This window comes from Coccinella septempunctata, chromosome 6, assembly GCF_907165205.1.
Source record: "Coccinella septempunctata chromosome 6, icCocSept1.1, whole genome shotgun sequence".
Taxonomy (NCBI): Eukaryota; Metazoa; Arthropoda; class Insecta; order Coleoptera; family Coccinellidae; genus Coccinella; species Coccinella septempunctata.
In genome coordinates, this window is record NC_058194.1 from 16966303 (window position 1) to 16984570 (window position 18268).

At 36.5% G+C, this 18268-nt stretch overlaps 1 protein-coding gene across 8 annotated transcripts in view; it reads right to left on the minus strand.

The window, feature by feature from the left end:
* Positions 1–583: 583 nt before the first annotated feature.
* Positions 584–18268, minus strand: part of LOC123315147 (fat-like cadherin-related tumor suppressor homolog) — a 526180-nt gene continuing 508495 nt past the window's right edge. For 4 of the 8 annotated variants that reach the window (XM_044900729.1, XM_044900728.1, XM_044900724.1 and 1 more), the window contains 12 exons: positions 15230–15667; positions 12217–13071; positions 12002–12163; positions 11622–11939; positions 11021–11563; positions 9919–10940; positions 8191–9864; positions 6682–8098; positions 5473–5604; positions 4796–5080; positions 1873–2064; positions 584–1719 (listed from right to left, as the gene is read on the minus strand). In XM_044900729.1, the coding sequence (XP_044756664.1) occupies positions 1577–1719; positions 1873–2064; positions 4796–5080; positions 5473–5604; positions 6682–8098; positions 8191–9864; positions 9919–10940; positions 11021–11563; positions 11622–11939; positions 12002–12163; positions 12217–13071; positions 15230–15667 (7181 nt within the window). In that variant the 3' untranslated portion in view covers positions 584–1576. Of the gene's footprint in view, positions 1720–1872; positions 2065–2749; positions 2794–4795; positions 5081–5472; positions 5605–6681; positions 8099–8190; positions 9865–9918; positions 10941–11020; positions 11564–11621; positions 11940–12001; positions 12164–12216; positions 13072–15229; positions 15668–18268 lie in introns of those variants that run through there. The other 4 variants (XM_044900726.1, XM_044900732.1, XM_044900731.1 and 1 more) reach the window with 4 other exon arrangements.

An 18268-nucleotide genomic window follows, 5' to 3' on the forward strand; every position in this document is an offset into this window, starting at 1 on the left:
AATAATTGACATCCCACTTATCCCAGTAGGTCCAGACCAGCTTAATATATATCACAATCTGATCACAAAAGATCTGCAATAACTTCTGTAGTTTCAACAGAACTGGAATATAACCTAGAAAAGCGACTCTTTGCGACTTGAAATGCGTGCGGAAAAATGGTTGAACCCGCAAGCTCGTAAAAAAATATATTTCAATTGAAATTGTTTTCGATATTGACGGAATTTTCGTGAATGTCAAAGTAGATATGGTTGGAAATGAAAATAATTTTTCAGCTCAAATACCCTAAAAATATCACCAGATTTGGAAATTTACGTTTGGAGTTACCGTGCAAGCATATATACGAACGTGGAAATTATGTTTCGCATATTGTGAACTTTTTATGTAAAACCAATGCTTGAAACTTCACCTTTTACGTTGAAATTATGTTTGTTAATTAATTTGGACATCTCTATACATAAATTCACGTTTGCCTATACCTAATAGAACTGCTTTATAATCGGTTCAAGATTGATACCGCTGATGCAAATATTAACTATAATATTATGCTATGGGAATTCTGAAGAAGTAAATAATTCAAAAATGCAAGATTTATCATTTATTTAAAAAATTACATAATCTAGACTTTAATGGCAATAAATCAATGGTCACCTATCAATGGCAATTTGATACTAAACAATGTCAAATTACAATACAATGTAAGTCTGAAAATATGAAACTTAAGAATTACATATCACTTGCATCGAATTAACTGGAACTTAATGCTATAGATTACATTTTACAGTAAAATCAACGACATCAATTAAAATACATACATATTGGTTGGAATGGAATTATCTGGAATAGTAACATCAGTTCTGCGCACAAACATATACTACATCAGGTTATGTAAATGCATATAGTGCAACGATTTCGATTTGATTCGAAGGATGAATACAATGACTGGTTTGGTGGTCGAAAATTCTACTGTAACATATATTTAAGAGCTGCCGCAATTAGCTACCTCCATAAATTCAATTTGTTAGGCACATTTTAATCCTATATGCAGGAGAACCTATTTATGAACACATTCAACAGTTAGAGATAAAAACTTTATCCAAATTATTCGAGAAAATCGAGGAGCATTAATTACAGAAATTGGAAAATATTAAAATATTCTGAGCTGCACAATATTAAACATACGTGTTGATTGTTCCTTTGGCTTCAATTCCGAAGCAAATTAAAACTTATTGATACTGAGGGAAGGCTCACTCAACACACATAAATAAATAATCAAAAAAATGAAACAGAAGTTATATAAATCATTATCTCTCTCGTTATATAAAAAAATACTTCAATGTTTTTTCTTCTGAATCCAAATGAACTGTTTATGATATGCTAAGTATATGATAAAATTATTTCCGATTTCACTATGTAGAAGATCGTAGTGAATTTTTTTGGAGAATTGTTCGATTCAAAAATCAGCTTTCATAGCTAGGCACGTCATTCGAATTAAATATAGTCCATGGGTACAAGTACTACTTCTCGTCGCTATCCAGAATGACGGGAGGTTAATCCGTAGTCTGGCATCAGCACGTGTCAAACTGAAGTCTGTTGAACACTTGAGTGATAATTCAAAGGCTTGTGCTCTCCCTCGCATTCAGAATCTTCTATTTCACAAACATTGGTCGATAAGTCACTACCACTTCCAAAACCTCCTCCGAGTAATGAATTTCTTTCTTCTGGGGATAAAAATAATGAATTAGCTATTTCAAGTGAAAATGATGATTATAGTATCAATATAGGGCCGCGAAACTTTGTCTCAGGTTGTCCCCACATCATGGAGACTTGGACTACAAATACGCGAGTACCTACAAAATTTGATTTCTTCTTACCTAAGGTTGTGATCACAGAGTTTGAGTCGTAGTCGCACATTTTTCTTCTATTTCTTATACTAGGGAAACCGTACGGTTCAACATCGTCAGATTCAGCACCAGGACTATGTAAGCCTTCAACTTCAGGTTCACTAGGTATGTTGTATCCATGGGCAGGTAAATATGAGTTCGGATGACGTATGTAGCTATCTGCTGAAAGAATATTCCATGAGAAATTCGAACGAACCTGAGGTGTTATTTGGATCAATAAAAAGTTCTCACGCAGGCAATTTATTGGTGATGCTGTTAGACATTTTGTAAAATAAACTAAAAACGCTATTTGTACTTCGCAATTGTTTAGGTGTGTACTGTGTGTTGTTTTACATGCTCATAAGTTTTTCTTAAAAACATAGTAGTGGATTACATTTCTACTCCAATGATTCTCCACAATCTCTAATTTCAGGAAACGAGTTTTGATATATCATCTATTCGACCAAAAATTATAATGTACCCAGAAATATTGATGACTGCGTAATATAACTGAAAACAGAAAATAAAAAGCTTGGGGAATACATTCCAAGGTTAGAGAAAACTCGAGTTGCGATAGAAATGCTGCTCAGGTTTCCGCGACTTACGCTCAATTGTTGAATAATGAAATAATAATTCTAACTACAATGTCATATTATAATTTCATAGTACACAGTAGATCATGCTAGAACCTAGAGTAAATACTTACTTGGCTTAACAATTAAAGGCACTGCATGAAAATAATTCGCAAGCGTTAGTGGATTGTTATACTACTAATATAATGAAAACAAAACTCAAATATATGCAAGAAGGATATACAAAATATTAAATAATTAGTTCACAACGAATGCAACCTATAATATCGACTTACTGGTGAAAAATGTCTTCGAATCTACAAATGAGTTTCTCTCCAAACTAGAAAGATTCCAGAATCAATTTTTTGATGAAAATTTCCTTAACAAATCATTCATAAATAAATGAAATGATCCCTCGAAAAAAAATTCTGAATATAAATGCGTTTTATATCTGTGCAAATTAATGATATATTACTCTCATAATCAAAATTCTAATATAGATATTTTGAATTACAAGTAGTGTGAGATGATAAAAGAAAAAAGTGTTTCTTTGGACCTCAAGAATCTACTGTTGAAATATTTGTAGGGAGTCAAAGACTCACCCTTTATATTGGGTAACATAATATCAAAAACAACCAGTTGTTTTAATTCACAGCCCCAAAATTATAATTTACAACTCTTTTTACTACTCTCGGGTTACGAGGGATTTCCTGTCTTATTATTGTTTTATGCATAATAATCTGGAGCAACCTATACAAGGGGTGGAGGGTGATCTCGATATCACTTCAAATACATCAATAATCCCTAAAGGGTTAAGCCATTGACCCCGAAATAAATAAGAGAAGTAATAGTTATAGATAAAATAAAATGAACCATTTCATCTCTATAATAAAAAATTTCGGGTAAAAACCGTGATATTATATACCACTGAAGCAAAATTGTTCCTTCACCCCATTTTTGGCTTAATAATAATAAGAAGCAGATGTACCTATGTAGCGGAAAAAATATAATACAATCCCAGCAAATAGACCATAATGCAATCCCCTCCAAAAATTTTATTCAGGGTAACTCTTTCTTGAGATACATTGAATCTTTTTTTCATTAGAAATGCAATTGTGTAGTAAAATATTTTGAAGTTGAACCCGAACACCCTGAATGAGAATATTTGGAGCCATAGCGAAATAAACTTTCCTATTGTGCATACTGGATTTTTATCTGTAAAACACAATTTACATCTAGTCAGACGCTCAACACTGTCTAGGAGTTTATTGTACAACTAAATTGCTACAATTTTATTTGTTATATAATATTTCTTCGTACTGGGCTAAAAATCCTCTTTTTTCTCATACTGAAAATTTTCCGGACCATAACTTCTTTAATTTGCAATTTGAATGAAAATTCGAAGGCACTCTTGCAAAGAGGATTAAATGTATTTCCAAATATATTACACGACGCCCAATATAACTCATATTCACTAATCCATCCTGAATTGAAGGAAAATAGGAAAATACGTAAACATCGAAGAGGCTGCTTTTTTTTGGAAATATTTCGTCAGGATCAAAGATCAAAGGTGTCCAAAATTGAAAAAAATTGTTATACATAGTAGATACACCTTTCAGCTCCTAGAATCTTGATTAACTTGAGAATTTTGGACTTTTCAACTCTAACATCATTTTCACCCTTAATTTACGTTTCTAGAAAGAGGTTTCGTGGTACATAAGAACTATCCAGTATCAATTTAATTTTGGGCTGGGTTATTAGTGAATAAGAGGTCAATTATAATCGGCATTGAGCAAGTCATCTGAATAAAAATTCGAGCAGTGTTTTCAAATTTCATTTAATTGTGATAATCAAGGTAGTTGCTACTATTTTAAGGACATATAGTCACAATCAACAACATTTCAGAGTGTGAGAAAGCTGAGTTTTCAGCAGAGTAAAAAAAAATATTATACAACATATTCGTCATCCATTGCTAAGTGGCTGACAACCCTAAGCGTCAAAATCCTGTTCTTCTCAGGTTGTCGACCACTGTAGCCCAGTTGCGTGAAAGTCCGTTTTAATGTTCCATTAAAATTTTAATCTTCCATTATTCCCATCCAAAATTACAGTTTTAAATGTTACTGGGTTGATATCGTACAAAATTTCGATGTTGTATCAACCACCACATTAGTGCGGGAAAGTGATTCGAAACTTAAAAGTGTGCGTGAAAATGCAGATGAACCACTGGTCATGTATGAGCCGTAGCAATTTGCATCTCACCTCGATAAACGTATATGATATGATTAAAATGAAATGGTATGGTTACCTACTGAAACCATCGTGTACAATTCTGCTGAATTTACCTGTGGTGAAAGGATAATCCTCATTTCCACTGTCGAGTACGTTGAGGTTAGTACGATGATCTGCATCGCTATCTTGTAGATACTCAGACTCTATGTCTTCATTCAACGTACCAATTCCACGATGGTAATCATGCGGCCCCATCACCGAGGAATGATGACAGCGAGATTCGTTACTTTCGTTACTATGAAAGCTCGAAGAATCCGGGATCTCACTGCCCGGAACTTCGGTTATGTTAGGCAGCGTCTGGCTATGTCTGGCCCAATCTGAACAATCCCAATGATAGCCTATTAGAATGAATGAAGCTGTTAATGAGGATACACTACTTTTAGTTAGTCATCTAGTTCTACGACAATTACCATCGGTCAACAAGTGAATGACTTCAAGCTCCTATCTAATTGAAAAGACCAAAGTGAATGCAGAAAAAGCCGGGCAAGTATGGGAAAAAAATCAGATATTTCTATAACTTGAAATGGTATTGAATACATAAACACGAATTTAATGAGTATTTCGCAGAAATCGCAGTACCGATTCATCATGAAATAATTATTTTCCTAACAGGTTTTCAAAATGTCACGCTTGAAAATCACTGAAGTAAACAAATAACAGTCACGGTTCACGGCAGTGATTTCAAAATCTCGATATCGCTCTCACTACTTGGTGAGCTACAAAAACTTACTTCCAACAGATCGCTGATCATCTTCGGAGGGACAGATAGGTCCGTTTGATTTCATTGTATTGATGTTGCTACCCCTACCTCCATAGAGTCGGTTTGGAGGATCACAATTAACAGGGCTCGATACCTTATATTCTGCAAATTGAAAGTTTCATTGAAATATGCAGTTATAAATAATTATAATGAATTTAAAAGGATTTGATGCGAAGTAGTTCATAAGGCATTTTTTATGTAAAATTTTGCTTTCTCAGTTTAGATGCATTAACTTTAGCTAGTCTATAACGTTTTAATAAATTGAGAAGTATTGAAATAGCGCCCTTACAGGGAGGCAACGAATACAATAATAAGAATTAATTTCGATGCATAACACTCGCTGATATGAACATTAACAAGATATGTTACGATCTGAATCGAACTAGCCAATTTGTCACCGCTAGGAGAGCGAAAGGGAGAACCGGATATCGTTGCATACTAGATGGCGCTCGAGTAGTTGATAGTACTCAGAAGTTACTACTAGTATTTAATTAGGGTCTGTCAATTCTAAGTGTTGGTGGAACGTACTCCCTTTCGTTGTCCTGACGGTGACAAATTGCCTAGTTCGATGCAGGTCGTAAAACTTGTTGATATTCATATCAGCGGGTGGTATGCATTTGAATTAATTCTTCTTATCATATTGAGAAGTTAGGTTGGTCATTATCCATCATTTGATGCGATAATTATCATGCAGGGTGATTCAAAACTCAAGGTGAAAAATTAAGGGTCTTACATAGACTGATATCCTTGATAAAACGTTAAAGAATTTTTTTACGGATGAGGCTTCGTTTCCGAGTTATTGTACATCAAAGTTTCTGTATGCGAAACATTGAATTTCATAAATTACAGGGAGCCTACGCCAATAAATGAGTGAGCTGACAGGCATCTGGTGACAGAACAAGATTTGTTTATAAAATGTAGTATAAATACGATTCCCTTACTTTTTAAGTAAGCTCCTATGCCAATGGTGGTATTTTTTGACTCAATTATTTTAGTATTTTAATGTTATGAGTTGAAAATTGATGACATACAGAAAGTTTGATAATATTTCAGAAACAAAGCCATATCCAAAAATTCAGCTTTACATTTTTTATCAAGAAATCAGCCTCTATGTCTATTTATCTTTTCTGATTTGCGATGAAATTCTAAATTCTACTGTAACGATTGTTCAATACTCACCATTTTTTATTTTTGTTTTGTCGTTCAACGTTGACGAAAGATGCATCTGATCAGCCCATTTGGCTTTTTCGGAATCACAGTGATTGCTGGCAGTGTTGCTGATGGTTTTTCTGTTCAAATTTCGAACGTAATCGGGCGGTACCGTCTCCAGTTCATCCCCAGCTGAGCCGTAGCTCCTCAGAGTATCCAAATTGTTAAGAACTAGGGCTGTGTTCGTATTATAAATCGGGTCGTTGGAGCTAGGAGTGTACGACACGGGCCTCTGTGAACACAACGGTATTTCTCTCTGATTAACTTCCAAATTACTCAGTTTGGAACCTCGTTTGAACTCTGTCAACTCATGAGGCCTGGTCGAGTTCAGCACTATGTGATCTTTCAGATTTTCGTTATTGATCATGTTCCGTTTTCTGCGCGATCTCTTCACGTGAAACTGCCTGCAGGATACGCATATTATGATGACAATTATCATGAAGATGATGAGGATTCCGCCGAATATTCCGATGAGTTCCTCCCGGGTAAAATTGAAATGGAACAACGACCCGCCAGACAAAAGTTGACCGCAGTATATTCCAGTAGTGTTCGGCAAACAGCTACATCGGAAAGACCCAATTTCGTTTATACATGTTGCTCCATTTTGACATGGGTTCGACTCGCATTCGTTCAGGTCGAATTCACACAGCTCTCCAGCGTATGCTCGGCATTTACAAAGCGGACCCTTGTCGCCTTCTTCGCAAACTCCCATATGCTTGCAAGGGTTGGGTGTACAGAATCTACCATATTCGCATCTTTTTCCAGATAAACCGTGAGCACATTCGCAAGTGTAGTCACCGACAGCGCTAATCATACATTTTCCACCGTAAAGGCAAGGCGCGGAAACGCAAGGATCAGCGTCAATATCACAGAGGGCGCCGGAGAACCGCGTATGACATTCGCATTCGAAACCGTTCAAAGTTTCAACGCAAGTTCCACCGTTCAAGCAAGGCTGGGAGCCACAAGGTCCAGGAGGCTGCAGAACAACACCCGCGTCACAACTGAATTCGACGTTCGCGAACCTTTTCAGAACAGCTATGGAGTTATCGCCAGATTTGTGTAAGGGAACGGATATCCTGGAAATCCTTATGTCATCCATGCACCCAGTGAATCCCCTCTGAATATCTTCGAAGCCAAGAATTGACGGATGTAGGTGAACTTCTGCACCTAGATAAAGCTCATCGTTCTGTAGGTTAAGTACATCGCTGCTTCCAGGCGCAGAACCCTGAGCTGAATGTATACCATCTATAGTAATTCTAGCACTATTTTTTTCTCTTTCGAGTTTCACTTCATGCCATTTTCCATCCGAAATATAAATTGTTGTTACACGAACCATTCCTTCCCCACTTCCCAATTCGAAGCGATATTGGACTATTCCATTGATAACCTGGAAATTACAATACGCACAGTTAAAATAAATAAATGGCTAAAATGCAAATGAAAGAAACACAAAATTGAGTGGATAGTATTGAAAATTACCTCCAAAATGTTGTAATCAACTTTTCCAGCCGAATACATCAAATTTCCTGTTGGCTGCACTGTCCGTATCCTCAAACTGAGGCTCAATTGATCTTCAATAGATTTCTTGTTGATGATGTGGTATTGCGAGTAGCTTTTCCCAGAGAAAGATATCGGATTTCTAGCAACGTAACAGTTTTGATTGTGACACTCTGAAATGTCGACATCACAGTTCTTCCCAGCGTAACCTTCCGGACACTGACAAGTGAAACCGATATCTGAAGCATCAGGAACACATATTTTATAAGGTGGACAAGGTTCTTTAGCACATTCGTTTACTATGGAGTTACACCTTTCGCCACCATAGCCTTCTTTGCAGTTACATTCGAACTTCTGCTGGTGCCTCGGCGATACAAAGCTTATAACATCTGTGGCCACTGGTTCTATTTCAGTCGGCTTTAGGATATAATGATCCTGACAAACTCCGTAGACGCAGTAAGTATTGCTGCATTTAAGTCTTATTATCTCCTCTACGATCAACTTCGTACTTTCCTCGAGCTCCTCCAAGTTATCGCTCAGGGCTTTCCTGATATTATCCGAGCTGAAATATGAACCATCCGGTTTTCTCACGGTGAAAAGAACATCCAAGTCCCGACTGACTTGTCGTTTGCTCCTGAAATCCTCATCATCTGACGGTTGCACGCTGATGATGACAACGTCTTTCAGCCGACAGTTTATGGCACTTCTTACCACTCTTACAAATCCTTTCTTATGGCTCAGTATGAAAGATTCAGGCGAAACTGATCGAAATCTTATAGCTACCGAATTTTCTAACATGTCGTCGGAAATTATTTCTACATTTATCTTAACGATCGTATGACTGAAGAATTTTCCATCTGTTACAGAAACGTTCAATCTGTATTCCCCTACGTCTAACCTTGGTAAAGCAGTCAGGGTCCCATCTGTACGATTTATTTCGAACAGTTCATGGGCCGGATATGATAATCCGATGGTCGGTGATAAAAAGTAGGTCAAAGTATCATAATTGTCTTGATCAATAGCATGTACTTTTCCTATAATACCACCAGGATATTCATCAAGAAAAGAGTTAATATTCACTTCCAAGGGAGTTATAATGGGCGGATACTGCGATTCTTCTATAACTTTGACAACAACCCATGCATCTGAGTAAAGAGGCGGACTACCGTTGTCAAAAACTCTCACTTGTAACAGATATCTTTCCCGAATCTTATGATTGAATTTGGTGGCTGTAAGTAAGTGCGAATCCTGCAATCTGAATATGTTCTCCTCATTGCCACTTCTGAAGTCGAACGTATAAGGAACAGTATTTGGTGGGATATCTATATCAGTTATTTCGAATTTCAATATTTTATGGCCAATTGGCTTATCTTCTTGCACAACAGCTGTGTAATTAGCCTGTGAGAAAAGCGGTGGATTGTCATTGGCATCGAGTATGTCTATATAGACAACCGTTTGTCTTGAGAGTGTGGGTAGTCCATTATCTCTTGCGAGGATATCCAGGGAATAGTTTGCATTTTTCTCCCGATCTAGACTGTCCGCTATTGAGATGAGGCCTGTATCAGCATCTATGGCGAATTGTTCATGGGTGTCTCCGCCAATGATAGAATAAGTTACCCTACCATTCTTGTCACTATCTAAATCTGTAGCTAATACCTGGAAAATTCAAAAGAGGTAAAAAAAACTTTCAATAAATTTCTGCATACATACCTGTACCACAACTTCGCCTACTTGAGCATCTTCTTTTATCTGGGCATTGTAAGAAATCTGGTTGAAAACTGGAGCATTATCATTGCAATCGATGATACTTATGTTTACAGTTGCAACATTACTCAATGGAGGTTCACCACCATCAACAGCTTGGATTGTTAGGAAATAATCTTTAGCTCTTTCGTAGTCGAGCATTTCAGCTATTGCAATGACTCCACTTCTATTATTGGGAATAGAAAATTTCTTATGTTCATTGCCTCCAATGATGCTATAATAGACATCAGCATTCACACCAGTGTCTTTGGAAGTGGCTAAAACTCGAACTACTTCGGTACCAACTGCATCTATCTCTGGTACAGTGGCGAAATAGTATTTATTGGAGAATTCCGGAGGATTATCGTTGATATCTTGTACGTTAACTACCAATGTTGTAACACTTGATAATTGTGGGGAGCCTTGATCTACTGCCTGTACTGTTAGGTTATACATTGCCCTCAACTCTCTATCTAGTGGCTTTGCTAAAGTGACTATACCACTGTCCGATTCCATTTTGAAATGGTTGTTGAAAGAATCAATAAAAGCGTATCTTATTTTCCTGTTAATACCAATATCTGCATCCGTGGCATGTACTTTAGTTACCAATGTTCCAACCTCAACATCTTCAGGAAGTGCTACGGAATAGTTTGGTACAGTAAATAGGGGGAAATTGTCATTTAGATCAGATATCATCAGTTCGATTTGTGATGTGCATTCCCAGGACGGATGATCTTTATCATGCACATGTGCAGTCAGGATATATTTCGACCTATTTTCTCTGTCCAATGTTGTCAATGTTTTGAGGTGTCCCATTTCTTTATCAAGTACAAAGTTATCAGAGCCTTCCCCAGTTAGAATGTATCGTAACTTGGAGTTCTCTGGGCCATCCATATCAGTCGCTAAGATGGAAAGGACGAAAGATCCTGGTAATATTCCTTCAGAAAGTACTTGACGGTACCTATACCTCAAACAGTATGGTGGGTTATCTGTAAAATAGATAATAAATTGATGAAACCATAAGAAATCCCTTGTCAAAATCTCATTATTCAATCAGTTTTATACCCACCATTAACATCTAGGACTGTAATTGCGATTCTAGTGACATCCGAGAACAAACCATCAGTGACTAGAACTTCCAAATCATAGCTAGGGGTGGTTTCTCTGTCCAACTTTTTAGCAACGAATAACTCCCCAGTTTGACGAATCTGGAATTGGGAACTAGGGTCTCCGGAAGTGATATAAAATTCAACTTTGGTCGACAGATCGACATCGGCATCTGTGGTCTCTAAAGTGAGAAGAACTGTGCCAGGCAGAGCATTCTCTCGTATTGACGCTTCGTAAAGTGGTTTCTTGTAAAGCGTAGGGCTGTCATTGTAGTCCTTCAGCCGAATGATAACATTTGATCGAGCTGACTGTTTTGGAGTGCCATTGTCAGTTGCCGTCACATGGAACTTGTATTCTGATCTCACTTCTTTGTCAAACTCTACCATTGTTGTAATCCATCCCGTATGAGGATCTATTGCGAAAATATTAATCATTTCTCCAGATTCTGAAGTTAAAGCGTATCTCACTTCCCCGTTGCTCCCTTGATCTTCATCATGTGCTGTTACTGAAAATGGTATCATACGTCATAATATATATGTCACCACTTTGATCTAAGTACTCACCTTTCATTATTGAGCTACCCTCTTCAGTATTCTCTGCCAAGTATAAAATATAAGTGCTACTTTCAAACTGAGGAGCATGATCATTCTCATCTAACACTTGAAGAGTTACTTCAGTCAATGCAGATATTGGTGGACTTGAATCGGTTAAAGCTATGACCCCAATGGAGTGAGAATTTTGAGTTTCGAAATTTAATGGCCTGGCTAAGGAGATTTGCCCATCATTGTCAACCATAAATTGGGGATTTTCGTCATTGTCAGAGAGAATTTTGAATGTTACTGTTACATTAGACAACATTTTGAGTTTCGTTATTATAGTACCTGAAGTAAAAAAACAGTCAAAACAATATTTGATTTTCGCTGCAACTCATTTCAATATTTACCTGTTGCCGAATTTTCTGATAGGAAAAACTTGGCATCGCTTCTTTCGAATATTGGTAGACGATCATTCAATCCCATAATTAGAATATTGACAGGAACATCTGAATGTTTCTCAGGTTTACCTTTATCCTTTGCTCTTATAAAGAATTGAAAAACTTGACCGGCTAAAAATGAAGTGGTCACCTATTTGAACTTTTCGTCAAGTTCTTTGACTTACCTGATTTTGGAGATATCGTGGCTAGGTATAAGTCTCCACTTGTTGGGTTCACCTTAAAGATGTCCATGACTTCTGAGGTTTTTTCCTCATATATGGAATATTCTATTTCAGCAGAAGCACCTTGATCTAAATCTAGCGCTTTAACTCGTATTATAGGAACGGTTGTACTGTGGTTGAAGTATATACTTGCTTTGTATTCTTTCAGTACAAACTTTGGAGCATTATCATTTTCATCGGTAACTCTAACTCTCACAGTGAAAAATCCAGATTTTCCGCCACCATCGGTAGCCATTATTGGTATTTCGTAAACCTTTTGCTCCTCCCTGTCTAACCTTTTTCTTGTTGTTATTCTTCCATTATTCTTATCGATGCTGAACTTTACACTGAGAAGCTCGGAGTGTATCGAATATAGGATTGTCCCGAACGCTCCAGTATCTTTGTCGGTTGCCTTCACAACTGCCACTAAATAACCTGCAGGCATATTCTCTGGAACATCGACGTCCAGGATAATATCTTTGAATTCTGGAGTATGCATATTGGCCGACAAAATCTCGATTTTAACCCTTGCAAAACTGTTGTAAACCCCGTCTGATACAGATACGTTCAATGTTACTATTGGTTGGTTCCCAAAATTTGCCAGATTAGTCAAAGTGATAATGCCTGTATTAGGGTTCATGCTGAAGGTCTGCTGGTCATTCCCAGACACGAGAGTGTAGCGAAGATTGTCTTGGTCAACTGAATCTGGATCACTAGCTTTAACTATAGTAACAAATTGGTCCCTTTTTGCGTTAATCGACAATCCACTGGAGTAGGAGGTTTGCTCGAATTTTGGAGGATTATCGTTGATGTCCGTCACTGGAAAAAATATGCATGAGGTTCTGGTAAACCATTTCATGTCGCCGAAACAGCAACTGGTGCTTTATCAAAGTTTCATGATACCTGCATGTTATGAGGTACCTCCTCTGTAGGGAACATTCACTTACCCTAGATATCTTAGATATCGAAAGGATTAAGCTGTGTGGGAGCCTTTCTCGGATTTCGAGAATTATTAATAGTATATGTGTGTATGAACCCCTTATTTTCCGTTTTATAGGGAAAAAGCTGGCAAAAAGAAAAAACTTCGGCTCTGTAGAGTACATATACCAAAAATTAGACCTGTAGATAGAGTAAACTGTCTAGGATAGATCGTCAGAATATAAAAAAAACGATCATGGTAAATATTCTAGCATGTCAGATTAAGAAATATGTGGTTAAGTATATGTTGGAACGTATATATTCTCTTAATCTGACAATTTAAGCGTGACTAAAATGTGTGAGAGGGCGCCAAACTTGCAAATAAAACATCAAGTGTACATTCACGAGCGCGGTGACTTTGTTTTTAATTTGAAGCTAATTATCCTTAATTGAAGCAAGCCGAAACTATAAAAATTGGTTTTGGCCTTGGGCTTTCGCATGTGTGCCATGGGTAAGCTCCTCGCACGTATCACCCTCTTGCTCGAAAACGGTTGAGGGTATGAAAAATTGCTTCAGACAAAGTATAGAATTTCATCTTCTACAACTTTCATAATGAATATAGAAACGATTATAGGTTCAGAAACTGTCAGATTAAGAAAACCCCCACTGATTAGTGTCAGATCTGCAATATCGAGATTAACCATCTTTATGAGAGTCTGACACTCTCGGGTATGTACAGGCTGGGCAAAATTGGTGATACCTGAATTACACCTTTTTCAACCCAACGAGATAGAGGAAAATGACACATTACGGTCGTCTCTTTTCGAGAAACTAATAATGCCATCAACTGTATCACTCTACCTTTTTTTGTTTTCGAGTTATAGATCCAAATTAAAATTTCAACTTTGGTCATTATCTCCGTTTCTGTTTAAGGTAGGATGTCGAAATGAAAACATTATCTTTCATTTTTTTTATAGCAATCCAGTGGCATACTATGATTTTTTCCAACAGGTATATTTGCTGAGCTATAACATAAAGATGTATTTTTTCTAATGAAAACAGTAGTTTGAAATGACTTAGAAAGGCTGAGGGTGATGCATAATATATTTCTGAAACGGTAAAAAAATTGCGATACTTTCTAAGTCATTTTAAACTACTGTGTTCATAAGATAAAATACATCTTTATGTTATAGCTCAGCAAATATACCTGTTGGAAAAAAATCATAGTACGCCACTGCATTGCTATCAAAAAAATGTCTGGATTGTGTCTTCACTTCAACATCCTAGCACAAACAGAAACGGAGATAATGACCAAAGTTGAAATCGCCCAAATTAAAATTTTGGCCTATAACTCAAAAACAAAAGAAGATAGAGGAATGCAGTTGATGGCAATATTAGTTTCTCGAAAGAAGACGACATGAATGGTACATTAATTTTTCTCTATCTCGTAGGGAAAGTTGAAGTTCAGGTATCGCGAATTCTGCCCACCCTGTACAAGTAACGATTTTTTTAACTTTTTCAACGCTGTGACGTGACCTTGCGTTACGTCCGAATTGTCAATCCCTTGAAATGTAGCTTTCTTTGGGAACAATTAACATATCCTCTAAAAATCAGACACGCCCGAACAAATTTTTCTTTTTAACATTTTTAACTCTTCCGCCCAGCCTCACCACGCAAACTGTCAGATTAACTTAGAATTTATTATCAGAGAACAGTAGGGCATATACAGTATCTCAATCTGACACCTTACGATCCTTGATAACCTGCAGACGCTTTCCCCACCGTTGAAAGTGCATATACATTATATAACCTATTTTTCTTTCTACCATCTAATCTTCAAAATCCACTAGGTCTCCACGACGCTCGAGTAAATCCCGAATTAGGAACGTCGGCTCCCCAACTAATATAGGTTGATGAATTATATTGAGACGCAATTTTACTAGAATGGATGAATGTTTGGTTATGTACTTCTAAAAGAAACTACTCATCAACGATACGAACATTACATGATTCTTGTTTCCTTATACACAAACTCAATCTTATTAGCAGTTCAACTTACCAGTTAGCCATACGTGAGCCGTGGACGATAAGCTGGGATTTCCTTGGTCCGTAGCCACAACCACAAAATGATGCGAACTAGCTTCCTCATGATCCAAAGACTGTTTCAGATAGATGGTCCCCTCATTTTCGTCGATATAAAAGAAGTCTGAAGAATTGCTGCCGTCTCTCTGTATCGAATACATAACTTTCTGATTTATACCAGTGTCGTTATCTTTGGCGAGAACTGTGAGAATAGGATAACCGAACTGAGTGGTTTCTGGAACAGACACGTTGTAACTTTCTTGAACGAATTCGGGTGGACAATCGTTAACATCCTGAATTGCGATAGATACGGGAACTTCTGCATAAACTCCCGATACGGAGTCTGTTGCTCTGATGATAAGTTCATACTGATTCTGCTGTTCGTAGTCCAGTTCATCAACAACAGAAATGACACCTATAAGAAAAGAGTAAGTTTATCGGGAACATACGTAGGTTTTCACGAGTTTAAAGGTCTACTGGTTGAAAACAATCACATTATTTTGATTCACTCTATTGTAAACCATAGAGAACATTAGGTTCAGAGTGTATGACGGTCTCGCTCGAATGCCTAGAGTGACGTATACTAAATTCACATTCATTTTAGCACTCAGTTGACCATGAAACAATTTTTTCAAGTTTTTGTAACTAGAACGGAGTAAGGTTGGCACTCATGAAATGTTGATAATGTCATTGCACCGTTGCCATAACTAATATCAATTAATAAGTATTACAAAAATGCCGATAGTGATTGAAAAAGAGAGAAGACAGGGTTTCAGCAAATGCTATTTAGAGTACAGGTCCACTCATTCAAATACTAAGTATGTAAACCTGATATTCTAATATCTAAAATATACAGGGTGTTTCCTAATTGAATGTCAATATTAATGGGTGTGATTTTTGGGTCCATTTTAAGAAAAAAACTTTATATGAACATATGTTCTAAACGTCTTACCTTTTGAGATACAAGATGGTATTATTTAGACAGTCAGTGGCACGCCACTGACTGTATTTAACTATGAGCAAATTTGATCTCTTGAATTTTTTTAGTCCGACGCACGGGTTTCATCTAAAAAAATTTAATCTACGTATGTCTCTGCATGCTGATATTGTCATATGTATGTATTAAGGATATTGTTATGATCATGCAGAGAAACGGTTTCTATTTTTTTAAGCGGAAACCGTGAATCGGATTGAAAAAAGTCAAGTGATCAACTTTGGTAAGAAATGATTGGGAATTTCAAAAATAATTTTTATTTCAGGAAAAATCTGTGGCGTACCATCAAATAGGTAGGTCAAATTACATACGAACACCACTGGTGGAAATTAAGAAAAAAGTGATACATTAAAAAATGCCTCTTGATTCATAGTATACATATATGAGAAGTTTCATTAAAATATTTGAAGTGGTATTGTAGATATTGATAAATATATATTGAAAACTTTACTACCCTGTATCTCAAAAGGTAAGAGGTTTAGGACATATGTTCATATAAAGTTTCTTTCTTAAAATGGGCCCAAAAATCACCCCCTTTAAGTATTGACATTCAATTAGGAAACACCTGAGACTTATATTTGAGTTTGAATGTTTTCACAATCAGAAAGAAAGGATGACAAAGAATTTTCTCCTATTGGAAGACCCAAAAAAGTGGTGGCATTTGAGAATTTTATTTTACTCTCCTCAAGCTAATGTAATGCCAATAATTCAATCTTCCTCCATAACAAAAATAAATATATTTAAAAACTGACCTCTGATTTTCCATGCAAATAACTAGATTTGGTATGCCTTAAATCAATTTGTATAAACGTCAAATATTTGCGTGACATATGTTTGACTTCATATTTTCCGAAGTGATTCGACATTGTGATAAAATACGTAATTGCTGAGACTTTTACGTAAAACGGACAAAAATATTTTGACAAGCGTCATAACCCCACATTTTCGTACTATAGAGAGTTGAATGTGTCAAATTTCCATAGCCAACCGAGTGCTAAAATAAAAGTGAACGAAGTATACAGTACCTATACCTGATTCTGAGACAATTGATTCCGTACGTGTTCGGAAGAAGCAAATGGTGTGATTGTATGTTGCAACAATTCCTTAAGATTTTAATAATCAATCAATCAATCAATCAAGAGTATAATAAGGTTAATAATAATAATAATATAATAAGGATTCAACGGGATCAAATATATGAAGTTTTCTTTATATTTTGACTTTTGACCTCTAGAATCACTCCCTGAAATCTGTGAACGTAAAATTCGGAGACTTTGTACATTCCTTTTCGAAGAATGAATTTATAGTTAGTTTTTAGCCATAAAACTCGAAAACTTACACATCTTGAGGAAAACAAGTTCGAGAAGAGCAGGAAAGGTTTTTCAATGAAAATAAAAAGTTATATTCTTTCCACAATGTTATTTTTGACTCTAGTGTTCTAGAACAATTCATATTTTTTCTCCTTCATTCATCAATACAAACTGTGGAAGAATTGGTTCGTTCGGCTAGAACACCTTAGGAAGAAACCAAAAACATTAGTTAACGTTCCAAACAACGAAATATTTCAAGAGGTGAAAAAGGGAATTGCTGGTTATCACAATGGAATAAAAAAGGGGAGATATAAATATATTCCCTTCTTCGCGGCAGAAATAATTGCATTTGGGACTATCTGTGCTTTTCTTTTCTGAGCCGAGAATGTGTAGGGGGCATTCGTGAGGACAGGTTGACATCGTGCTTCTTTTATTGGAACAATACCTCCCCCATATTTTTTTGTATTCATCGCTGGAAGGGCACAGGAGGATATAATATTGTTTAAAAATAAGCTTTCTCGTCTTATCTCGGGTACCCACACATTTTTAAATGATGAGTATCTTTTCGAGAATTTTCAGTCCTTCCAATCTCGTTTCGTTTGTTGAAAATCCAGAACAATCCAGTGAACTAATTACGAGTATCAGAACAAAATAACTCATGCATATCTATGAAAATAAGTGGGTTTTTCTTCTGGCAATTCAACTCAATTCG